The sequence below is a fragment of the Trichoderma reesei genome (genome assembly GCF_000167675.1).
Source record: "Trichoderma reesei QM6a unplaced genomic scaffold TRIREscaffold_1, whole genome shotgun sequence".
Classification (NCBI taxonomy): domain Eukaryota; kingdom Fungi; phylum Ascomycota; class Sordariomycetes; order Hypocreales; family Hypocreaceae; genus Trichoderma; species Trichoderma reesei.
Genome location: NW_006711148.1, coordinates 587,915 through 610,895, shown reverse-complemented (window position 1 = coordinate 610,895; position 22,981 = coordinate 587,915). Strand labels below are relative to the sequence as shown.

Below are 22,981 nucleotides of genomic sequence, written 5' to 3'. Positions count from 1 at the left end.
TACATAAGGGCATGGAAGAGATGGCGAGCTTCAGCCAACTAGATCAGACATTGAGACGAGCTGCTCTCTCGACGCCCGTCACACCAAGAAGCGGTTGTAAGGTGATATCAAGTATGTATGTACCAATCCATCAAATGCAATACTATAAGGCACTTGACATACAATTACTCTGGAAGAAGATGGTCAATCCCAGTGCATTATCAATAAACTGATAATTTTCCATTCGTCAATATGTAAGGCAGCTTCAATCTCGAGAATCGCTTTTGACAACCCCCGAGATCCGATCCAATCTTATCGTGATTGCAAGCCTTGAACCCAGATCGTGCGATAAAGTGGCCCTGCCTTGCCCGCTCCCACGTTTTTTTTTTCCCAGCCTGCAACCCGTAATAAAAGCTCGTCATTTTGTCGGCCATGGAGGGGCAAGCAGAAAAAAAACTGTATGACTAACGAGGGGCACGACCTCACCTTGTGCCATCACCTTCAATATACCATACACAGACCACCTACCTAGATCTCTTAAAGAAGGGCAAATTTATCTCATCCGTTGCATACTGGTATTGAATCTTGGCATTATTTATTATTTCTTTCTTCCTTCTAAGATAATAGAGTCCACGGCATCGCAATGGCCGCGCCTGTCGACAACCCCGATCAGCTCATCACGTCTTCGGACCCGGAGCACCCTGCCAACCTCATCCCTTCGCTGTGCGCCAAGTTCTGGACCTTGGGATGGGTTACAGGCACTGGCGGAGGATGCTCCATTAGAGACGAGTAATTGCACCTTTTCCTTTTTGCTTTGTATTTGTCAACAGACTCCATCCCTCTACCCAACATATTCATCGGGGGCGCTGTGGTGGCCCTGAGATGAGCTCTCATCCATCTCATCTCGAGTGAGGTGAGAAACGAGCAACACCATCCGAGGGCCATATAGCTACACATTCATTCACTTACACATCTATACACACTTCTACATATATATATATTCAGATCAATCAAAGCTTCACTCATCCCATACTCCCCATTCCATTGGCTAACATTAACCACCACCCCCCAGCGACCTCGTCTACCTCGCCCCCTCAGGCGTCCAAAAGGAACTCATGAAGCCCACCGACATCTACGTCCTCTCCCTCAAGGCCCAAGACCCTTCCAACCGCCACCAGCAGCTCCAGCGGACCTACCTCCGCTCCCCGCCCGTCTACAAGCCCTCCCAGTGCACGCCCCTCTTCCTCGCCGCCTTCACCCGCCGCAACGCCGGCTGCTGCATCCACACCCACTCCCACTGGGCCGTCCTCGTCACCCTCCTGCTCGAGGCAAAGGCCAACAACAACAGCAACAGCTCCGTCTTTGAGATCAACAACATTGAGCAGATCAAAGGCTTCGGCAGGGGCTTCCAGAAGACGGGCAACCTGGGCTACCATGATACCCTCAGGATCCCCGTGATTGAGAATACCCCCCATGAGGAGGACTTGACCGAGTATTTGGAAAAGGCAATGGACGAGTTCCCGGATACGTATGCCGTGCTGGTGAGGAGGCATGGGGTGTATGTTTGGGGGGATAATGTGCACAAGGCGAAGACGCAGTGCGAGAGGTGAGTTTTTTGCTCAATGAACGACGGTTGGGTTTCGTACTTGTGGAGAGCTTGTACTGATGATGTTGTTTTTTTTTCCTTCAAAAGCCTCGACTATCTCTTCCAGCTGGCGGTTGAGATGCACCAGCTGGGGCTCCCTTGGATCAGCAACATCCCCCAGATTGCGCCTCAAAGGACATGAAGCAAGCGAGTGACGAAGAATGAGTGAATCTGATGATAGGCCGTTTGGGAGTAGATTGGAGTTTTCAAGAGGCTGTAGAAACAGCCCGCGTTGGACATCTTTATACAATGTCAGGAAGTTGGTTGATGATTGTTCAACCTTTCTTATACTATATTTCTGCGTTCAAGTCCGCTCATAGCTCGTCTCTGGAACGTGAATCCTCTACGACAACCTCTGCTTCTTCGCCTTCCAACGCGTCCACATAGGTATCCTCCACCTCCCCAGGTATCGAACCCAACTCATCCGCCTCACGTACTGCATCCACAATCTTGCCAACCTTGTCCACCATCGACTCATCCCCACCCTCTTCCACCACTCTCCTCTCCCCTCCAACCACTGCAGTCGGCAAGCTCTCATCCGGCATCCCATCCACCCGAATCTCCCCATCCAGCACCGTCCCCGCCGTCCCAGACTGCTGTCCCGGCCCTCCCCGACTATGCATCACCGCGCTCCCGGCCTTGGTCCCGACCCCAAACACGATGCGCAGCGGCAACCACACGAGCCACCACAGCGGCCCGTACAGGAGCCTCCGGAACACGAGCCACGCCCCCGTCACCAAGAGCATGTACAGCGCCGTCTGCAGGTACCACGTGTCGCTCTTCTGCGACTTGAGCAACGTGCCCAGCAGGTCCCGCGAGCTGGCCAGCATGCCGTCCAGCGACGTGTACGACTCGTCCAGCTTCCGCAGCGCGGCCGACGACTCGGAGAGCGTCTGCCGCGCAAACTCGCTCTTGGTCAGCTCCGCCGCGATGAGGGCGTGCGTTCGGCGCAGGGCGTTGGTCACGTTGCTGCTCGCGCCGACCGTTTGCCGGTCTTCCTCGGACAGGCTCGACTGCAGTGTTCGATGATGATGATGTTGCTGTGCGTAGTTGTGTCGCGGCGGTCGCGGGGCCGCCAGCTGGGCATCGTCGGCGCTGCCGCCGGCAGAGGTGTTTGTTTCGGAGCCGGCCTCGGCGAGGGATTGTACGAGGAGCTCTCTTTCTTGTCTGCGCGCTCGCTCTAGGTTTGCTTTTGCAGATAGCCGTGCTTTTCGAAGTGACGCTCGATAGCTAAAGATTGACGAAGCGGAACTCGTCAGCACATGCAGCAGACAAAGAGAGCCATGGAAGCCCAAACGTCCTTACCTAGCCAGCTCGCTCCCCAACCTCTCAATCCCATCCTCTAGCCTCTCCTTCTCATGTCCTCCCCTCCGCAAGTACTTGGCCTCCTCGCACAACAGCTGCTGCTCCTCCAGCGACGTCCTCAGCATCAAGCCCGCCTCGGCGCTCAGCTCGCCGCTCACACTCCCCTCCTCCTCGATAGTCAAGGGGACAGACCCCGGCTCGAACTCGACATGTGCCAAACGGTCAATCAGGTCCCTGAGTTGCGCGGTAGTCTCCTGCAGAGCCGTGAGCCGCTCCTGGAGGCTCTCGAGCGACATTCTGCAGAAAGGTTGCGCTGGGAGCGCGAAATAGGTCAGTAACGGTGGTTATGATGTCTGGTTGTGACAACAGCTTGGGACATTGACACTTAGAGCCACAAAATCCACATGTCATCATCATCATTGGCCAAGTGCGCCACGACACTCGCTTACAAAAATATGCATATACCGAGTCTCCACCAAAATTCGCAATTCAGCGTCCCGCAATCCCACCCTCGCAGCCATATACATAGGTAGCAAGACCAATCGCCAACCATATTCACCAATCCTAATACCACTACCGCCTTGATACATTACGAAACATACGGGCCATTCACCGCCGGATTTACATTCAAGCAAGATGATTACCAAATTCATGACAGAGGTCACGGCCAAATTCAACCCCTTCTCGACCTGCGCAAAGCCCGCCCGCCTCTTCCTGACGTTCCTCCCGCCCAATGTTCGCGCCAACGGGACGACTGTGCATACGAGCCTCTTGCCGAGGAACTCTCCCGAGAGCAGTTCTCTAAAGGTCAAGTTCAGTACGTCCTGCCTTTAACCCCGCGACCAAGTCTCGACAAAGAGGGAAGGAAATGTCGTTGAGGAAGCAATATCGGAAAAAGGATGAAGCATGGTCAAGATCAGCGAGCTAACCGGGTTTTCTTTTCTTATAGAGGACGGCAAGGAGATGGACTTTAACTGTTCCAAAACCAACATCAAGAGCTTGATCGAGGAAGTCGACCGTCACTCGCGCCAGCTGCAAAAGGCCGCCGATTTGTCCGAATAATCACAAGAACTCCTTGTCTATATAATACTTTTTCGAATGCATTGACGGCGTTATGCGGGGCGGGAATACAGCCTGGGCGAGGCCAATTGAGTGGCAGCACGGAATGTTGTACGATATCATGTCATGGAAAACTTTTTTTATTTTTGTACTTTAACTGCAGAGCTTAGATTTCATTTTCAACCTCTTCGACTCTGTCAGGGTATACTATCAAAAGACTACATTTGATACACTGGCGCCATCAAACTTTCATAGTGAATTATGCAACCTAAGCAGAGGCACCGCTGATGAAGAACCACTTGTCGATGGAGGCATCGATCTTCTCAGGGGGGAGGTCCTGGTGGGGAGGCAGAGGAGGCAGGCTCTCGGGGGCGACGCGGCTGGGGGAGTGCTGGACAGTCACGTTGGTGCTGCAAACAAAAATTAGCCGATTGATTCGTTCAACGTGGCACGTGTCATGGGGACGTGGACTTACGTAGAGACGCTGCCGGGCTGGGTCTTGCCGGTGATGAGACGCTCCCAGGCCTCGGCGCACTCGCGGATGACATCCATGGCGTAGCTGGGTTGCTGTCAGCTTCGAATCACGTACGGGACAAATAGAAGAAGCATACCTCTTGTTCTTGCACTCGCCGGTGAAGGCAAACTGGTTCTCGGGCTTGCCGTCGGGGATCTTGTAGATACGGAACCACTCGTTGGTGGCACGGAGCAGGCCGGGCAGGTGACGCTCGACGTCCTCAACATCGTTCAGCTTGGGGGCCAGGGGGTCGTTGACGTCAATGACAATGACCTTCCAGTCAGTCTCCTCCTCGTCGAGAAGGGCCATGACACCGAGGACCTTGACCTGCTTGACCTGGCCGGGGTAGCCAACAAGCTCGCCGATCTCGCAGACGTCGAGAGGGTCGTTGTCACCCTTGGCCTTGGTCTCGGGGTGGACAGTGTTGGGGTCTTCCCAGGTCTGTGATGCAGGACAATTGTCAGTTTGCCGTTGCACACGATCACGATGGCGTCTGAGCCTTGAGGTGGTTGGGTAAGGGTGCGAAATCGGCGTCGCATACCTGAGGGAAGGCACCGTAGTTCCAGAGGTAGCCCTTGTGGGGGAAGCAGTTGCGGACATAGCGAAGCTTGCCCTTCTTGACGTCCTGCTTGATGGGGTTGAGAAGCTCCTCCTTGGAGATCTGACGAGATGAAATGTTAGCAATGCCTTTGGAAAAAAAGGAGACGCGGTAAAAAGGAGCAGCGTCGGTTTTCAAACAAAAGGCGGGAGCGGCTTCAGAGCACGTGTCGTCCGCGACTGAAGCCATCTCCCGCGAATTGCCCACGTCCCAATCAGCAGCGTACCTCAAGCTTAGCATTGGTCCAGCGAGGGATCTCGACGACCATGTTCAGGATGGTCTGCTCCTGGTTGGCAAAGAGCGGGATGTCGTGGAAGGGGGAGATGGGCACGCCATCCTTCTCGATGTAGACGCGGTGCTCCAGAGTGTTCTGGGGGGCGACCTTGCGAACGGTGTAGTTGGCCATGGTGGCGGTTGGGGGCGCGGATGAAGAGGAAGCGTCGCTGGAGTCCTCGCGGGGTGGTGGTGAAGAGGAGAGGTGAGCAGCAATTTGCGCAGTCCGCCGGGAGGGTTGGAGAGACTTGGAAGCTTGCGAGGAGGCGGAGGAGTTTTGGCCTGATGGAGGGGGCGGGGCACGGAGACCCATCCTGGCCAGGGCAGCAGCAGCAGCAGCTGTGCCAGTGGTAGTGGCGGCGCTGTAAGGGGGGGCGATAGGGGGCCTGATAGGGGCAGCGGCGGTGCTGTCAGCGCCTGTAGTAATACCGCCAGCCGATCTGCGCGGGCCAACGTCAGAGCAGCGACCCGGAGCAACACCACCAGCAAATGACGACTCAGCAGCAGCAGCACCAGCAGAGGCAGCGCACCTGTCAGTGTCGGTGCCACCAGACGCAGCAGAGGCAGTGGCAGAGGCAGTGGCAGAGGCAGTGGCAGAGGCAGCAGACAACTGTCGCCTGGTCCAGACAGCGCCGCTCCGATTGGGCAATGACAAGGCTGCACCACGCAGGCTCTGCCACCTGAGTTGCAGTGCTGGTCGATGAAGCAACATGAGCTTTGGGCGCCTTTTATCCGAGGGTGATTTGAACAAGAAAAAACCAATTGCAGGTTGTGACGAAGATCTCGATGAGCAATTGCTGCCAACGGACCCCCGGAGCAAGGGAGAACAACGAGCCAATGGGTCAAAGACCTGGGAATCGCTTCTCTTTTTTTCGGTTCGAGATGCTGGGCTCCAGCAACTCTTTTTTTCTCAGGAGCCACCCAGGCCCGGCCATGGAAACATCCAGCAGTCCAGGTGCGGTTTCGGGTCTTTTTGGGGTGAGGGGCCGCCATTGACCGAGGTCCGTACTGTATTACAGTAGGGGCGCCAATTCCAGCGCCGGGCTGCCCAACGGCTGCCGGGAATATGGCTGGGAGTACCAAAGCACCTTGCACACGAATCGCCATGGTGGTGACGGAGGAGCGGTAAGAATGGACCGGCCTCGACTAAGGCGTCATTGCTGCGGGTCTGCTAGTGTTAGTGAGGCTGATCATGGCAGGTATTTTCTGACAGAATCCTGTGTGTGAAATTACATGCCGGGTCATTGCGGAATAACATCCAATTGCCTTGCCCTCTGCGCCGTACCAGGTACCTATATGAGGAACAATGTGGTATCACAATAAGGAATCGGGAGAGATTAAAGAGTGGTCGCAAGGCTTCGCTGTAGTATTATAACATCATCTCACAACGGACTAATACATTGCCATATCTGTCGAATCACCGAGCTCATCATCCTTATAAGTTCAGATGCATTCACAACATGTACTTGACGCAGTGAGATTTAGGCACCGACGCCCATGCTCCTCTTGGATCTCGCCTTACCCTAGACAAACAAGGACGTATATGCATTTTACACTCAAACGCTCCCTCAGCCTGTATCATCGAATAACACCATGCTCAAAGACTAAAGGGACGAAACAAGTCCACTAATACAAAGGCAACCATTTCCATCATTGGTACTCACTAGATATGCAATCAAGAGCCCCAACGGACCAGACTATCAAGACGCAGTAACTCATGTATAAAACAGATGAACCCCGAAAGCATTGGCAAAACCCCATTACAATAATCCAAGAGCAGCCAGATCCCACAGCAACAATAGTAGAAACAAAACCTCTCATGACCAACCATCAAGTAGAGGCTCAGCACACCTCACAGCACTGCCTAACCGCTGGGCGCTGGCGAATGCCTCTCACCGTCTGAACCATACTCGCTTACAGACCTGGACTCGGGTGTCCAGTCCTTGAGATCGTCCTTAGCATCGTTCAGGATCTGGCGAGCCTGGGTATCGCCCGTGTAGGGCTCGGGAACGCTTCCTGGCGGGACCGCCTCATAGTCGAGAAGCCTGAGAAGACGGTGACCGTGCCGGGCCATGATGATTTGCTTCTCGGCGCGCTCAATGACTGCGTCAAACTCCTTCCGGTATGCTTCCTTGAAGTTCTGGCGAGTCTGTAGAAGCCGAGTCAGCCATCGAGCTTTTTTCCTAGACATTTACAAGAAGAAAAAAAAAGGGGGAGGACATGTCACCACTTACAACGTTGGTCAGCTGCGCCTCGGCGACCAGATTCTTAGCCCTTGCCCTCTGAAACTCCTGCTCAAGCATGACGACCCGGTCGCTCTGGGGGTCCTTGGCCATGATCTTCTGGAGCTCGTCTGTGACTCGCTGCATCCCCTCGCGGCTCGGGTGGACGCTCCTCTCCGTGTCGCGGATCAGCTTGAGGTGAGTGCGCGCAATGTCCGCCGCGATTGCATACTTCTTGTCCAGCTCCCCAATCTCCGTAAGAATAACGCCCACCTTGTCGGCCAGGTCGCTGATGGCCGTGTCGGCCGTCTGCTCGCCCCAGTCGGCGAGCTGCAATGCAACCGTCACCCGCCGCTGGCCCGCCGTCTCGTACGCGTTGCCGACGTCCCTCGTGGCCTTGACCAGGCGGAACATTCTCTGGGAGAGCTCGGGCTCGCGGAGGGAGGCGATGGAGAGCCCGAGCATGCGGTCCTTCATCGTGCTAGACCTCGACCTGTTGGAGCGGGTGGACATTTCACGGCTCTTGGGCGGGGGGACGAAGATGGGCTCTTGGGACTTGGACGAGGACTCGGCCGTGTCGTCGACGGGCTGCTGCGTCTCGGAGGCAGCTGTAGACATGATGATGCGTACGTACGATATGCTATGAGTGATAGTAGAAGAGTCTCCAAGAAGAAGGTAGCGAAGAATGGATGTAGATGACACTGTCGAAAGAGCAATGAAAAGTACGAGTAGAGCTGATTTTGGCTACACGGTATTCGGCTTAGATTTGATGTAGAGGCAGGTGAGTCTCGGGATCGAGAGCAGAATGTGATGCCTTATGAACCGCAGGAGGACTTGATCCAGTGTGCCTTCCATCGACGACGACGACGCCGATTCTTTGTCGCTGAACAGACTGAATCGCGCCTTTCTCATGGCTGAACGGCTCATGTTTGAGCTACGGGCAGGCAACGTTCATGATGACGAGAATGAACGGCCATGCTGAGATGGATGAAGAGATGTCAGGGCAAGCATGTTGCTGAACACTGAATCAAAGAACTTGGGTGCCTTTTCCTTTTGTATCGACACGGCTGTGTAGCAGAAATGGCCATTGTGGGCACAAACAGTGCAAAAGGGGGGGAGGAGGGGCGAGCTGTTTGTTTCGGGGGCGCGATTCTAATGTTTTGTGGAAGAGGAAGAGGAAGAAAGCTTGATTGCCTGGATCGAGGTCAGCTTTGGCTTGTTGGTGGGAGCGGGAGAATCTGGAGAGTCCAGTGATGAGGCGCCATTTCGCGGATGATGATTTATCTGGAGAAGACTTCACCCGTCAAAGTGTGCCAATCGCATGAGCTTGTCTTCATTATATAGGTAGCCCGCAGGCGCAAAGTTATATAACGTGGCAGTGGCCGTTCAGCGCCGTCATCGCATTCAAGTCTCTCGTAGCTTCATTATCCGTCGCTTTCCTCGCGATTCCATCATGACATGAAAACCCGCCCAAATCCCGCTCTAGTAGTACCGCCAGGAGCACCGCATTGTCAAGAACCAAAAAAAAAAAAAAAAAACACAAGATCATTCAAAGTCAAGGACACCGGCAGTTCTACCGAGTGTACACAACCCTCGTCGGCTCCTCATAGACGACCCTCGTCGGCACGCTGCGCCGGTAGCTGCTGGAGCTGACGCGCGGGCTGTAGCGGTCGACGGTGGTGTAGCTGGCCCGCGGCGAGTGGTGGTGATGGTGGTGGTGATGGCGGTGCGGCCGCGCGGGGATGATTTCCTCTTGGTAGTAGTATTTGGCCTTTGGTTCCACGGAGAAGCACATGTTTGTCTTGGCTCTTGTAGGAGGTTTTGATTGTTTGGCGAGGTGAAAGCTGTGTCTTTTGCCGAGTGGGTTAGATACCTTAGGTAGGTAGGTAGGTAGGCCGAAGTGATGATACACCGGGTATTCAGGACTTGGCGATTGAATGTCGGTTGTTTGGCAGATTTGGTGCTGACCGTGTATGTGGTGGTAGTAGGTAGGTATTTACAGATCAAAGTAAAGCCGAATGAACAACTTATTGGAACCTCTCTCGTGTGTCCAAAGATGATTGTACGTACATGTAGGTATGCACGCAGGGACAACAAAGAAGTCGAACAAGGCTGTCGTCAGGCACAAAGAAAGGAAACGTCCCGTTTCTTTAAATAGGTAGGTAAACACCACAGCATCCGGGGCAATTGATGACACAACTCAGACATCTTCCCATCTTCCGATCCCGTGGCCAAGTTTCTGATCCCTGTTCAATTCCTCCATACATAACAAGCGTGGAGGCCCTGCGCCACTCCACCAATCTGCAGCACATACATACGAGGATGTACCTGAACACACAAGGCATCCATCGAGGTATCACTACTGCTTAGAGTTGGAGGGCTGCTAACTACAAGGTATCACTTGGCACCAGTAATGAATGCTTTGTACCTACAGAGGAGTTCAAGTCGGTGGCACAGCCTCGATGCGCTGGAAGCCGTTCCTCGCCTTTGCCGGCTCTAAGCTGCTCCAGGTTGGATCGTGAAGTAATAAGGTAGGTTCTTTATGCAACCGGGTTCATTATGCGAGGCATCTGTATCCATCAGCTGGGCTAAACGTAAGGTAGGCTCTTCGTAGGGCGCTTTTGTCTTGGCTTCGGTTTCAAAGGATAGCTGCATTTCTACATACAGCATCTTCATTGCATACGAGCCATGACAGCAGAGGCGCTAATGGCGTCATCGCAGAGCCTGGAGATCTGCACGATCCTATGAAGCGCTATTCGATATCAGCCCTCGTCAACATCACTACATACAGTCCTCACCGCCAGCTGCTGAAATGAAACTAGAGACACATGCGCTTGTGTAAACGAAAACAAAAACTTGCTTGATATTCTACCACTGAGCTCGCCATGTGGCCACTGCCAGCGGGCCGATATTCCGCGCGCCATACTTCGTACAAGGTCAAATAAATCACATCTATCGTTTTGGCTGCGTCGTGCAGCTTTTGTAAAGCCCACCCAACGACACAGACTCTTATATTCCATCCACCAAAACATCAAACCCATGCCGTTTATTTGGATGAGAATCCCACCTGCACCTTTCCGACCGCCCATGCCGCGGCATAGACGGCGAGCATGCTCGCGAAAATGACCACGGGCTTGCGCAGAGTGCCTGTCAAGGGCGTCTCGTAGGAGATGACGAGGTCCCGGAATCGGTGTTCGTCTACCAGGTTCTTGGCCTTGATGGTAACAGCCGTCCGGCCAAGCGTGTCGAGATACGTCTTGTGAACACCAATGGATGTCTCAACAATCGATGAGTCGGGGACGCTGGTGTGGAACTTGACGTTTCTAGCTCATTGTTAGCTTCCATCTCGACATGACTGTGTCCAAAGCGTCTAAAAGGGGGCACTCACTCAGATCCCTCGGGCAGGAGGACTCGGACGTTGACCTCGCCGTACTCGACACCCTCCGCCTGCTTCGGACCCTCCAAAAAGGGTACCTTGAGCACATGGCCTCCGCTGGCGGTGTTGCGCAGCACGTTGGCCGCATTGGTGTTCCAGCCAATGGTGAACGGGTACTTCCAGCCGCCAAACACGGGGTATCGGGGCTTCAGCTCCAGCATGGCCTCTCGCTTGCTGCTCCTGAACCGAGAGGTCGACACGTTGCCAATGGTGTCGATGAAGTAGGGGTCAACGCTGCCAATCTGGAGAGGGAACTTGAGCTCCTTCAATGCCATGGTAGCAGGCTGGAAGAACTGAGATTGAGCCCACTTGACGCGGTTAAAGAGGGAAGAGAGGTTGGCACCCCGATGGAGCAAGGTGTATCTCTCCTCAAACGCAACGTTGCCGCCCCAGTGGCTGACTTCAATGTCTCTCTCAAGCGTCTCAACGTGGATGACGGGCTTGGTGAACTCGAACCTGACCTGGGCGGGGAAGTAGGCGCCGGCCGGCTGCTCGTCAAAGGGTCCGTACAGCATCTTACTGCCATGCTTCTCGGGATACTCCTTGCCTCCAGGGCCGGTAGTCGTGGTGTAGTCTGGGATGTTGACCGTCGAGAACTTGACCTCGGTCTTTTGCTTCAGGGTCGGGTAAGCCGATGGGGCGTAGAGAGAAAAGTCGTAGACGAGGAATTGCTGTTCGTCCTGAGCAATCGAGGCCGGGAGAGGGCGATACGAGTCGAGGTAGTACCATGAGATGGCGAGGGGGTACTGGCCGCCGGCCTTGAGAGGTGTTGGGAGAGTGATGCGGTAGTATTGGACGTCGCTGTCGGCACCTACTTGTTAGCACCAGACCAGAAAGCCATCCTTCACTGGGGACGGCATTATATTATGCGATGCACGTACTTTGAGCCATCGTACTCCACCAGGTCAACCGCAAAAGGCCCAATCGTGTCGTCCTTGCGATCCTTGGCCTCGAGGCCACCAACGCGCGCAATCTGACCAGCGGTAAAGGGCACAAAGTACTCGGCCTGCGGCTCGCTGGCAACGTTTTCGACCAGGACGTTGATCTGCTCCTTTGCGTAGCTCTTCTCGACCGAAATGACATGCACCAGGTTGGTGTTCTTGAAGACTGGTGGGGGCTTGAAGTCGACGGGCAGAGTGACCGTGGAGAGGGCGCTGCAAGGCCCAGCGGCCAGGAGGCCCAGCAGCGTCGCAAATACTGACAGCGACTTCATCTCGACGAGGGCATTGACCGGGTTTTTGGCGGCGAGCCCTGCGCAATGGGACGGCGGTTCAGCGGCGGTCTCTGTCTTGGCTCTCTCGATCGTGAGACTGTGGCAGCTTCGCTCTCTGTTTGGTGTTAGTGCGGCCAAGTGTTTGAGCATTGAAGCATACGTCGCCCATTCGATAACGATAAGCGATTGGCGAGCGAGCTTTGGGGGGGAAAGCTTGGGGTGGTGGCCAATCAGCGGCCGCAGCGGGGGCGGGAGCTGGTGGCGGCGATATGAATTTCCGGGCGTTGCTACAACAGGTACCACTTTGACCACCCATGGCTGCCGTCGCCCTGCTTGGAGCTTTCAGGTCGCTTCCGGGCGTTGGCGAGGCAAGTTGGACGGTGGGGAAATGACGAAAAATGGTGCATCGCCTTTGTAGGTGTGTGTGAGTAGTAGTTCTACTATGAGGTACGTATGTAGCAGAAGGATCGAGCTAGAATCTGCCGGCATTGCAAAGGTTATCTGGAAAGAGGAAAAGGGCCTGAACCGGCATATGGATGCATTCTTCGTACGAACTACTATCTGATAACAGTTAGGTACTGTTATCCATACAAAGAGTCTTATAGAAACACTGCATCGTAATAAAATACTCGGTAGCTGCTTGAATATAGTAATAAGATCAACATCCTTTCACCTCTAGTCTCCGTGGATTCCAGTAAAAGCGCTCAATTCTGACTTCCGACTCTGTTGATGCCCCGTGTCTGCCCATCGGGGTGGTCTAGACGCTGCCTCAACGCCCATGTACCGGCCTGATGGGGCCCTTGGGGGCACCACAAGTCCACTAAACGAAGCACTGGGGACGGGACTCGATAGCCCTGAGCAGCAGCCGGTCTCAGCAGCCAACCAGCCCAGCTGGAAGCATCGGCTAGGGGAGGGGGGCCCAACTACTACGTGTACTACTAGGTACATAATGAATTGGATGGGACCCAGCCAGCCCAACCTAACTTTCCAGCCTTTATAGCTGCAGCCTGCTTCCCCGTGCCTCACGCTTTTTGCTCCTCTGCTGGCCGGACTCGGACCTCTTGCGACCTCTGCTCGACCAACAATCCCTCTTGTTGCACCCTCTCGCTTTTGCTACCTCGACGCTCAATTCCTCGCTGCCGCCTCACCTAACCGCGTGTGCTTGACTGCCCTCACGCTCGGCTCGCCTCCTGCTCCGCGAGCCTCCTTTTACACTTTTCAACAGCTACCCCGCCAGACCCCGCGATCCCACCGTCAAAATGGTTGGACTCGGCCCTCGCCCGCCTCCCTCTAGAAAGGGTACGTTGAGCTACTCATCAGTCTTCAGATGCCATCCTCTTGTTTTCTTCTGAGCTCTGCTTCATCCATCTTGTCCAATTGCTCTCCTGGCACAGTGCCCGCTGCTTCCGTCTCTTGCTGCCCATTCCGGCCCATATCAGGCCATTGTCTCCCGGGACACACGACACATTTGCCGGTATCAAAATGCCTTCCAAACTACTACCCACTTGGATCACTGTCTGCGATAAAGAAAGGACGCCTAGGAGGAGCGAGGCGTGATTAGCCTTCAAGCCAAAAACGTTGTGCTCTGCAGCCTTACTCAATTCCTGGCTAAGGCAAGGGGTTAACAAAGTCCCGCTTGTAACGTCATCTCCAAGTTGCACAGGACGAGCCCGTCTGGCGCCAGGTACATGTACCACGTCATGGTACTACTACTAGGCAACCAACATAAAAAAAATTCCGGCATATATAGCGGCTTGGTGATCCTTAGTTTCGCCTCGTTTCCCTTCTCCACACTCGGAACTCGGGTTATCAGACGTCTGGCAGGTGTTGTAGCAGAAAATACTGACCACCATGGCAGGCTCAGCTGCGGATTTGCCCAAGGATCTCCTCAACGAGGTGAGGAAGCTGGAGGAGATCTTCACTGTCGACACCGCCAAGCTCAAGGAGATTACGGACCACTTTGTCAATGAGCTCGCCAAAGGTATGTGCCAATTGTGTGTGTTGATACCCATTGCATCGTAGGCTAATGGTTTGGCGTTCACAGGTCTCAGTGTGGAGGGTGGCAGCATCGTGCGTAAAAGAATCTTTTAGGATTTATTGTTTTGGTACTCGGTATCTAACAGCCGTCCAGCCAATGAACCCTACCTGGGTCATGTCTTACCCTGATGGCCACGAGACTGGTTCTTTCCTGGCTCTGGACATGGGTGGCACCAACCTGCGGGTGTGCGAAATCACCTTGACGGACCGCAAGTCGGAGTTCGACATCATCCAGTCCAAGTACCGCATGCCGGAAGAGCTCAAGACCGGCTCCAGCGAGGAGCTGTGGGAGTACATCGCCGACTGCCTGCACCAGTTCATCGAGACTCACCACGGCGACTGCAGCAAGCTGGAGGCCTTGCCTCTTGGCTTCACCTTCTCCTACCCGGCCACTCAGCACTACATCGACGAGGGCATCCTCCAGCGCTGGACCAAGGGCTTCGATATTGCCGGTGTTGAGGGAAAGAATGTCGTGCCCATGTTCGAGGCTGCGATTGCTAAGCGTGTAAGTGGTGCCTGTGCTGCCTCTGCGTGGATGTAAAACCTCCTGCGACTTGCTCACATGTGGCATGACTAGGGTGTGCCCATCAAACTGTCGGCTTTGATCAACGACACGACAGGCACATTGATTGCTTCCGCCTACACAGACCCCAAGGTGAAGATTGGCTGCATCTTCGGAACGGGATGTAATGCCGCCTACATGGAGGATTGCGGCTCCATCCCCAAGCTGGCGCACATGAACCTCCCCCCTGACTGCCCCATGGCCATCAACTGCGAGTGGGGTGCCTTTGACAACGAGCACAAGGTCCTGCCCCGCACCAAGTACGACATCGCCATCGATGAAGACTCTCCTCGCCCTGGCCAGCAGGCGTTTGAGAAGATGATTGCCGGTCTCTACCTGGGCGAGATCTTCCGACTGGTCCTGGTGGACCTGCATGACAACAAGGACATTCACATCTTTGAGAACCAGGACATCTCTTTGCTCCGCAGGCCCTACACATTGGATTCATCCTTCCTCTCTGGCATCGAAGAGTGAGTTTTTACGCCCGACGAACAGCCGCGCAGCTGTAGGATTTGTGATTGTGACTAACCAACAAACAAAAAGGGACCCCTTCGAGAACCTCCAAGAGACCTTTGATACCTTCCAGTCGAAGCTCAACATCACACCCACGGGACCCGAGCTTGAGCTGGTCCGGAGGCTGTCAGAGCTCATCGGAACACGAGCTGCCCGACTGTCCGCCTGCGGTGTCGCGGCCATCTGCAAGAAGAAGAGCTTTGAAAGCTGCCACGTCGGTGCCGACGGATCCGTCTTCAACAAGTACCCTCACTTCAAGGCCCGCGGCGCCAAGGCCCTGCGAGAGATCCTCGACTGGCCCGCGAAGAGCAACCCCAAGGAGGAGGACCCGGTGGAGATTCTGGCAGCCGAGGATGGCAGCGGTGTTGGCGCTGCCCTGATTGCGGCCCTGACGCTCAAGCGGGCCAAGGCTGGCAACTTGGCCGGCATTTTGCATCCTGAGAATTTTGTCTAGATTTGGAACATGTTTGTCTAAGCCCAAAAAAAAAGTACCTGCCTAAAAGAAGATTATCAGAAGCAGACGGCTATAATATACATATTCCTTTATTGATGATTCTTTCTTTGTTCTCCAACGACGTTTTTTATGTATATGCTCAACAAAGCACTCCGCCTGGGGTATATGATTGCAAGTCCCTCTCGTTCGCGTCAACCCATAAAGGTGCAGATAGGTAGTCGGTATTCTGTCCAGTTGTTAGCCACATTCGGCATTCCCGTGCATGCAAAGCGGGAGGAAACTTACTGTCCAGCGTCCAGTACCGCCGTCGAACGCCCTCCCACTCCCCCTGGCCATCCTTGTCCAGCTCGGCCATGTCAACGTCGCTCTCCTCCCATTCCACGTCCAGACCGGCATCAGCGCAGTGCATCTCCACCACCCTCGTGTAAACGTCGTAACACACCCTCCGATCCGCACCGAGCCCGTTGAAGAAGCTGAATCTGCCCCCCTGATCCAGCAGCGCGGGAACCCACTCCATGATGAAGGTCCGCAGCTGCGAGTAGTCCTCGCCAAAGGTATCAAAGTAGATGGCGTCGTAGAGGTAGCCCTGCTCGGCGAGCAGCGGGACGACGTCCTGCCACCGGCCCTTGCAGACCCGGTACTCGCCCTTTTCGGGCGCGCTGTCCTCCCAGGCGGCGCCAAAGGCGCTGCCGGGGCTGGCAATGTGCGCGAGGACGTCCGGGTGGGCCTCGATGATGTGGTGGCGCGAGGGCTTGAGGGCGGCGAACATGCCGTCGATGATGCCCATGCCGAAGCCGACGTTGAGGACGCGCTTGCCGGGCGGGCCGTCGGGGAGGAGGGCGGCGACGGAGCGGCGCATGATGTCCGTCTCCCAGGACATCATGACGCCGTTGAGGTCGGCGTCGAGGAGCTTGTTGGCGTCGTAGGTGAGGTCGGACTCGAGGTATTCTTTGCTGGTCACTTGCTTTTCGTCAACGTCGGGGGGTACGAATGCCGATGGTTCTGGATCTTTGGCGGTTTCGGCGTTTGTTTCTTCCTTCTCTTTTTGTTCTTTTTCTTCTTCTGCGGGTTGTTTGTCGTCTTTCATGACTTGGTCTTCTTCTTTCTTTTCTTCTTCTTCTTCTTCTTCTTCTTCTTCTTCGTCTTCACCGGAGGAGAGCTCTTCGTAGCCGTCCATCAGGGCAAAAAGAATCTCTGCGCGCACGCCAGCGTCGACGCACATGTTGTACAGCGTCTTTCGGCCGAGGCGGTAGGCGACGCAGCCGGGCGTCTCGTTGTTGGCGTCGACGTCGTTCCAGATGGCGCCGGAGAAGAAGAGCGCCTGGACGACCTCGCGGGCCTCCTCCACGCAGCCATCCTCGCCCTCGTCTTCTTCTTCTTCTTTTCCCTCCTCAGCCTCGCCGGCAGCAGCAGCGTTCTTGTCTGGTTTCTCGGCCGGGCCGCAGGCGCGGATGGCGGCGTGCAGCGGGGTCTCGCCGGTCTTGGGGTCCTGGGCGCTGGCCTTGGAGCGGTCGACGAGGAGCTTCTTCAGGCCGCTCAGGTCGTGGGCCCAGGCGTGGTGGAGGACATCGCGGGTGTCTTGGGGGCAGTCGGGGGAGATGCGGGCCGCGAGGGAGTCGTCGATTGGGGAGGGCATGGCGGGCGTTGACATGGAGGGGTAATTAATTGTTGATGATCTGTAGGTGTCCAAGCAGGCTAAGGTTATGACTTTCTTGAGTGCCTTAGGCTTCTGGCTTGGTGGATTGGCCCAACGGAATCAAGCGAGCGGCAGCTGTATGCCGTTTCCTATGCCGTGAGCGTGCTTCTTCTGCCCAACTTGAATTCGCTGCAAACTCTCAACTCAGCTGTCAACACCAATGACCACCACTGGCGATATCACCAGAGGTTCAGGCAAAAATCGAAAAATCACTGATAAGATAGTGCCGAGTACCTTATCGAGCGTGCTCCACCATTCCATTTGCATGTGGTCATTCAACCGGCCAGAAAGAAGCTAAGATGGTGAGATGACGCTCGAGTGCTTAATCGATTGCTCTAGCGCGCTGCCGCCAAGATGGAGATTTTAACTGCCAGCACAGCACAGGCTCTGAAAGCGCTACCGAAGGCCAGCGAAGGCTGCTGAAGCCGCTGGAGCTCCAGTGGATCGCAGGCCCTCCGTAACGCATGGGTGACCGCTGTGGGCCGCCGTCTCCCTTCTCACGTTGCCCAGCTGGTCGCCGTGATTCGCCAGAAGCTGCTGCGATTGGCTCGGCGGTGGAGCCTGTTGGCGTCGAGGTCCAGCTCCAAGAGGCTGCGGAAAGTCGAGGCCTTGGGACGGTTCGAGGTGACGGGGGCTCCGTTTCTTCTCCCAAGCATCAACGGAAGCGAAGTTTTGGAAAAGAATACGGACTGCGACAGCGCAGAGACACTCACTGCCAACTCTCTCCCTCCGTCTTCTCATTTGCTGAGGCCTCGAGCAGCCGTGACTGGGCCCTTTCTTCTGTGTCGCATCCACTTCTGCCGGCACCCACGAGTCGCTGCCGCAGTTGTGCTCTGCCCCCATCCCCAAAGGTGAGTTTGGCCTCGGTGACAAGACCGGGTAAAGCCTGCCATGGCGCTTCTTTGAAACTTTGCCCTCTCTTTTGTTGCTTGTTCTCTCCAAATTTCTTTGCTTCTTCCATCAATTGGGCCTCGAGTTCGGCCCCAATTGCGCTCCAGTCGCCCATCGACCGCCTCTTGAGAGCTCACAAACAAGCCCGAGTCTCTATGCTGATTGCGAAAGATTACAGGGCCATAGGCAAGAACTGGACAGCCCTCCGACCGCGCGACAGATCCTCCAAAGTCGGACCAGGCGTCGTCGTCATGAAGTTCGGCGAGCAGCTGCGGTCGAGCATCATCCGCGAGTACCAGTGGTACTACATCGACTACAATGGCCTCAAGGCCGAGCTCAAGGCCGCCACGGGCCCGCTGGCCGCGGATGGCTCTGGCCACAAGCAGTGGACCGAGGACGACGAGACGCGCTTCGTCGCCAAGCTCGAGGCCGAGCTCGAAAAGGTGCACACCAAGCAGCAGGTGAAGGCGATGGAGATTTCCCGCCGCATCGCCGTCAGCGAGCGCGAGGTCAAGGAGGTCGTCAACCGGCTCAACGAGCGCGGCCCGGGCGAGGAGGGCCCCAGCGAGGAGGAGTTTATGCTGCTGGAGGAAGACCTGAGCGACATCATTGCCGACGTGCACGACCTGGCCAAGTTTGTCCAGCTCAACTATACCGGGTTCTACAAGATTATCAAGAAGCACGATGTACGCATGCTCCCCTGCTCCCCCGTCGTCGGCATGTATACGTTGTATCTTGGCTAACCGCTTCATGGGGCTGCAGAAAATGACGGGCTGGCACCTCCGTCCCGCTTTCGATACCCGACTCAAGGCCAAGCCTTTTTACAAGGAAAACTACGACGCCTCCGTCATCAAGCTCTCCAAGCTCTACGACCTCGTCCGGACAAGGGGCAACCCCGTCAAGGGCGACAGCGCGGCCGGTGGCTCGCAGGCCAGCTTCATCCGACAGACGACGAAATACTGGGTACACCCCGACAATGTGACGGAGCTGAAACTCATCATCCTCAAGCACTTGCCCGTATTGGTCTTTAATGCCAGCAAGGAGTTTGAGCAGCAGGACCAGGCCATCACATCCATCTATTACGATAACCCCGATGGGTTCCCGTTATACGAGGGCCGCCTGAAGAAGACTGAAGGCGCTGAGGCCATCCGACTCCGATGGTATGGTGGCATGAAGACCGAGACCGTCTTCGTCGAGCGCAAGACTCACCGAGAAGACTGGACGGGAGAAAAGTCCGTCAAGGCTCGCTTCTCGCTCAAGGAGAAGAATGTTAACGCCTACATGAGAGGCGAGCTGCTGCCGGCCGCCATCTTTGAAAAGGCCCGCAAGGAGGGCAAGAAGTCGGAAAAGGCCATTGCCGAGGACGAGCGGCTGGCGGCCGAGATCCAATACTCGGTCTTGAAGCACGGCTACAAGCCTGTCTGCCGTTCGTTTTACAACCGAACCGCCTTCCAGCTGCCTGCGGATGCCCGAGTGCGAATCTCGCTCGACACGGAGCTGACCATGATTCGAGAGGACAACCTGGATGGCCGAATTCGCTCTGGTGACAACTGGCGACGCATGGACATTGGAGTCGACTATCCCTTCTCCCAGCTCCCGCCTGAGGATATCGTGCGCTTCCCCTACGCCGTTCTCGAGGTGAAGCTGCAGACACAGGTGGGACAGGAGCCGCCGGAATGGATCAGACAGGTCATCGCGTCCCATCTGGTCGAGGCCGTCCCCAAGTTCTCCAAGTTCATTCACGGCACTGCCTGTCTGTTTCCCACGCGCATCAAGCTGCTGCCGTACTGGATGCCTCAGATGGATGTTGACATCCGCAAGCCGGTGACGCACGATTTCGGAATCCGCCGGCCCGATATTTCAGGAACGACAACGACGTCGGATGACGAGGAGGAAGAGCTCGATTCTGACGACGAAGAAGCGGAAGCCGCTCGCCGCGGCGCTGGTAACGGCGAGTCCAGCAGACACGGCGCAAGGCTTCGTGTCCCTGCTTCCGATACAGAGGGCCAGACGGTTGAGTTGCCCACGGCGAATGAAGACTATCCCATCTACGACTCTGACGAAGAGTACGACGAAAACTACGAGCTGGAGGAGGCCCGGAGGGTTGGCGGATGGCACTACTACCGAGTTCTGCTTGCGTCAAAGGCCAGTGCCGCTGCCTCGGGTGCTTGGAACGCCTTAAAGTACGTGGTTCCGCGTCCTCGCGCGACCGAGATGCCTCGAGCCGCCAGGCTGCAGTCCCTCTTTGGCGACCAGAGGATTCAGCACAAGCGGTTCAGCGCGCCTCCGGGCAAGAAGATTTATGTTCCGGTTCGCGTGGAGCCCAAGGTGTACTTTGCGGCCGAGCGGACGTTCCTTGGTTGGGTAAGTTTGAGCCGCCGTCTGCCCTACTGTCTCGAACAAACTTTTTTGTTTCTCTTTTACTGACTTTGTATGTCATTGTAGCTTGAGTACTCGATTTACATCGGAACCATTGCCACGACGCTCCTCAACTTTGGGGACCACCCTACACCTACTGCTTTCTGGATCGCCGGTATCTTCACCCTTCTGGCCATTTGTAGTCTTCTTTACTCTGTGGGCATCTACTTCTATCGAAGTCGGTCGATTCGCAACCGCAAGGCTGCTCGCTACTATGACCGCTGGGGACCGAGTGCGCTCTGTGTGGCGCTGTTTGTTGCTGCTGGCCTCAATTTTGTGTATGAAGGCCGGGAGAGAAAGTACTGGTAACTCCAAGAGAAGCTTTTTGTATTTTTGATTACCTTGCTGGACTGAGATTGTAGGATACAAGCGCCCCGTCACACAAACATTGTAAGATGGAGGACGGGCATATTTGGGTATTGGTTTTTGGTTGGAAAGACGAGCTGGGTGACCGTTGGTTGCAGCAGGTATGGAAGACGACATTGGACGAGGAGCTGAGTTGATTATAAGCATGTTACAGTGATACTTTTGGACAGCAGATTGTTTGAATGCCTTTCTTTTTCCAAATAAGAACCCTAATACGAGATGCATATCCTACCTTAGGTATGATAAAAAGACGCTCATTTAGCCGGACCTTTTCTCCGTCGATTCTCCGTCGACCGGCCCACGGTCACCCGGAGCCGCGCGGGGGGTCATCCGGCATGCCGTCTAAGGCGATCTGTTGAGGGGTTTGCCTTTGATCTTGCCTACTATAAGACGGCGTGAGTTGCTTCTCAACCTGTCTTATCAACTCTTGTCAAGTTCAAAAACCGTACCATCTGGACGTCTTCGTCATATACCTACCTACCTAGGTAAACAAGAAGAATCAACAACTTAAACACGCCCGCCATGTCCATGACCGTCGAGGACTGCACGAGGGTCCGGCCCGGCTTCCCGCGGCCTGTGCCCGACACGCCGAACAATGTGCTGCAGCAGTTCCAGATGAAGGGCAAAGTGGTGGTGGTCACTGGTGCGGCGGACGGGATTGGATTCGCTGTTGCGGAGGGCATGGCTGAGGCTGGGGCGGACGTGGCTATGTGGTATAATTCGTGAGTTTTTTCCCCTGAAAGCTTGACACTTATAAATGTGAGAGTGAGATGGGTGGGTGAGGAAGAGGCAAGTTAGGCTTACGGTTCGTGTTATTTTAGGAACGATGCGGCTGTTGAGAGAGCAAAGGGGCTTGGGGCGATGCATAACGTCAGGGCTGTTGCGTATCAAGTTGACGGTATGATGGAGAGTCCACGATCATGTTTTTGAATATTTTTTTTTTGTTGATGACTTGATGTGTGTTTAGCTGACGGGTTTGTTGTGTGTGCGTGTTTGTGTAGTTTCCGAGGCGGAGCAGGTGAAGAGTGGTATTGAGAGGGTGGTTGGGGAGTTTGGCAAGATTGATGTCTTTGTTGCGAATGCGGGTGAGTTTTTGTTTTTCTTTTGCTTTACAAGAACAGACGTCTGCCTTTTGAGTTGATTTTGAGGTGTGTGCTCACGGTGTGTTCTATCCAGGAATGTCAATCTCGAAGCCGATATTGGAACAGACGCTGGAGGAGTATCAGAAGCAAATGTCTGTCAACGGTCAGTAACCCACCACCCAGTTGTTTCGCCCCCCCTCTCTCCTCTGATACCAGTACATCACCATGTTCATCAATACTCACGATACAATCTTGTTTATATATACTTACATCCCCCAACAGTGGACGGAGTCGTCTTCTGCTCCAAGTACATTGGCGCAGTCTTCAAGTCGCAAGGCCACGGCAACCTCATCATCACGTCGAGCATGTCGGCGCACATTGTCAACGTGCCCGTCGACCAGCCCGTGTACAACGCGACCAAGGCGTTCGTCACGCACTTTGGCAAGTCGCTCGCGCGGGAGTGGCGCGAGTTTGCGCGCGTCAACGTCGTCTCGCCGGGCTTCTTCGACACCAAGATGGGCGCGGGCGAGCTGGCGCTGCAGGAGGCGTATCGCATGGCGGCGCTGGGGAGGCAGGGGCATGTCAAGGAGATTAAGGGGGTGTATTTGTACTTGGGGAGCGAGGCGTCGAGCTTCATGACGGGGAGTGATGTTTTGATCGATGGGGGGTATGTGCTTCCTTGATCTTGGATGAAAGTGTGTGTAGCTGGAATATGATT

The 22,981-nt window shown here is 55.2% G+C and overlaps 10 protein-coding genes across 10 annotated transcripts; 5 read left to right on the top strand and 5 right to left on the bottom strand.

Moving 5' to 3' along the window:
• Positions 1-538: 538 nt before the first annotated feature.
• Positions 539-1,766, top strand: TRIREDRAFT_119603 (uncharacterized protein; the record flags this gene model as incomplete). Its single annotated transcript, XM_006961516.1, has 3 exons — positions 539-768; positions 1,052-1,585; positions 1,673-1,766. Exons 1-3 carry the CDS (start codon positions 623-625, stop codon positions 1,764-1,766), a joined length of 774 nt encoding a protein of 257 aa, XP_006961578.1. The 5' UTR covers positions 539-622.
• Positions 1,767-1,938: 172 nt separating this feature from the next.
• On the bottom strand, positions 1,939-2,859 carry TRIREDRAFT_53535 (uncharacterized protein; the record flags this gene model as incomplete). The annotated part of the gene is made up of 1 exon (XM_006961107.1): positions 1,939-2,859. A coding segment is annotated over one exon (921 nt), but the record flags the coding sequence as incomplete, so codon positions are not given.
• A 706-nt stretch (positions 2,860-3,565) lies between these two features.
• On the top strand, positions 3,566-3,991 carry TRIREDRAFT_53350 (uncharacterized protein; the record flags this gene model as incomplete). Its single annotated transcript, XM_006961515.1, has 2 exons — positions 3,566-3,746; positions 3,879-3,991. The coding sequence occupies 2 exons, from the start codon at positions 3,566-3,568 to the stop codon at positions 3,989-3,991; spliced, it is 294 nt and encodes a 97-aa protein (XP_006961577.1).
• A 265-nt stretch (positions 3,992-4,256) lies between these two features.
• Positions 4,257-5,506, bottom strand: TRIREDRAFT_53728 (uncharacterized protein; the record flags this gene model as incomplete). Its single annotated transcript, XM_006961106.1, has 5 exons — positions 4,257-4,398; positions 4,464-4,547; positions 4,600-4,943; positions 5,044-5,163; positions 5,327-5,506. 5 exons carry the CDS (start codon positions 5,504-5,506, stop codon positions 4,257-4,259), a joined length of 870 nt encoding a protein of 289 aa, XP_006961168.1.
• Positions 5,507-7,288: 1,782 nt separating this feature from the next.
• On the bottom strand, positions 7,289-8,027 carry TRIREDRAFT_30969 (uncharacterized protein; the record flags this gene model as incomplete). The annotated part of the gene is made up of 2 exons (XM_006960961.1): positions 7,289-7,522; positions 7,608-8,027. Coding segments are annotated over 2 exons (654 nt in total), but the record flags the coding sequence as incomplete, so codon positions are not given.
• Positions 8,028-10,499: 2,472 nt separating this feature from the next.
• Positions 10,500-12,293, bottom strand: TRIREDRAFT_119600 (uncharacterized protein). Its single transcript, XM_006961105.1, has 3 exons — positions 11,913-12,293; positions 10,984-11,832; positions 10,500-10,918 (listed from the first exon to the last, which is right to left on the bottom strand). Exons 1-3 carry the CDS (start codon positions 12,242-12,244, stop codon positions 10,642-10,644), a joined length of 1,458 nt encoding a protein of 485 aa, XP_006961167.1. The 5' UTR covers positions 12,245-12,293; the 3' UTR covers positions 10,500-10,641.
• Positions 12,294-13,360: 1,067 nt separating this feature from the next.
• On the top strand, positions 13,361-15,908 carry hxk1 (hexokinase). The gene is made up of 6 exons (XM_006961514.1): positions 13,361-13,543; positions 14,103-14,225; positions 14,289-14,314; positions 14,376-14,786; positions 14,859-15,313; positions 15,387-15,908. Exons 1-6 carry the CDS (start codon positions 13,504-13,506, stop codon positions 15,808-15,810), a joined length of 1,479 nt encoding a protein of 492 aa, XP_006961576.1. The 5' UTR covers positions 13,361-13,503; the 3' UTR covers positions 15,811-15,908.
• Positions 15,909-16,001: 93 nt separating this feature from the next.
• On the bottom strand, positions 16,002-17,446 carry TRIREDRAFT_53796 (uncharacterized protein; the record flags this gene model as incomplete). The annotated part of the gene is made up of 2 exons (XM_006961104.1): positions 16,002-16,036; positions 16,096-17,446. The coding sequence occupies 2 exons, from the start codon at positions 17,444-17,446 to the stop codon at positions 16,002-16,004; spliced, it is 1,386 nt and encodes a 461-aa protein (XP_006961166.1).
• A 1,202-nt stretch (positions 17,447-18,648) lies between these two features.
• TRIREDRAFT_54469 (uncharacterized protein) lies at positions 18,649-21,124 on the top strand (the record flags this gene model as incomplete). Its single annotated transcript, XM_006961513.1, has 3 exons — positions 18,649-19,083; positions 19,160-20,761; positions 20,843-21,124. The coding sequence occupies 3 exons, from the start codon at positions 18,649-18,651 to the stop codon at positions 21,122-21,124; spliced, it is 2,319 nt and encodes a 772-aa protein (XP_006961575.1).
• Positions 21,125-21,703: 579 nt separating this feature from the next.
• On the top strand, positions 21,704-22,946 carry TRIREDRAFT_54086 (uncharacterized protein; the record flags this gene model as incomplete). The annotated part of the gene is made up of 5 exons (XM_006961512.1): positions 21,704-21,903; positions 22,003-22,079; positions 22,183-22,266; positions 22,358-22,426; positions 22,546-22,946. 5 exons carry the CDS (start codon positions 21,704-21,706, stop codon positions 22,944-22,946), a joined length of 831 nt encoding a protein of 276 aa, XP_006961574.1.
• Positions 22,947-22,981: the final 35 nt, after the last annotated feature.

Excerpts from the sequence above, each read along its gene's own strand:
- TRIREDRAFT_119600 (XM_006961105.1), bottom strand. The coding sequence starts at position 12,244 with ATGAAGTCGCTGTCAGTATTTGCGACGCTGCTGGGCCTCCTGGCCGCT. Across the intron at positions 11,833-11,912 it reads GTGGAGTACGATGGCTCAAA|CGACGTCCAATACTACCGCA; the intron begins GTACGTGCATCG and ends AGGTGCCGACAG. Across the intron at positions 10,919-10,983 it reads CTCCTGCCCGAGGGATCTGA|AAACGTCAAGTTCCACACCA; the intron begins GTGAGTGCCCCC and ends ACAATGAGCTAG.
- hxk1 (XM_006961514.1), top strand. The coding sequence starts at position 13,504 with ATGGTTGGACTCGGCCCTCGCCCGCCTCCCTCTAGAAAGG. Across the intron at positions 14,226-14,288 it reads TGTCAATGAGCTCGCCAAAG|GTCTCAGTGTGGAGGGTGGC; the intron begins GTATGTGCCAAT and ends TGGCGTTCACAG. Across the intron at positions 14,787-14,858 it reads AGGCTGCGATTGCTAAGCGT|GGTGTGCCCATCAAACTGTC; the intron begins GTAAGTGGTGCC and ends TGGCATGACTAG.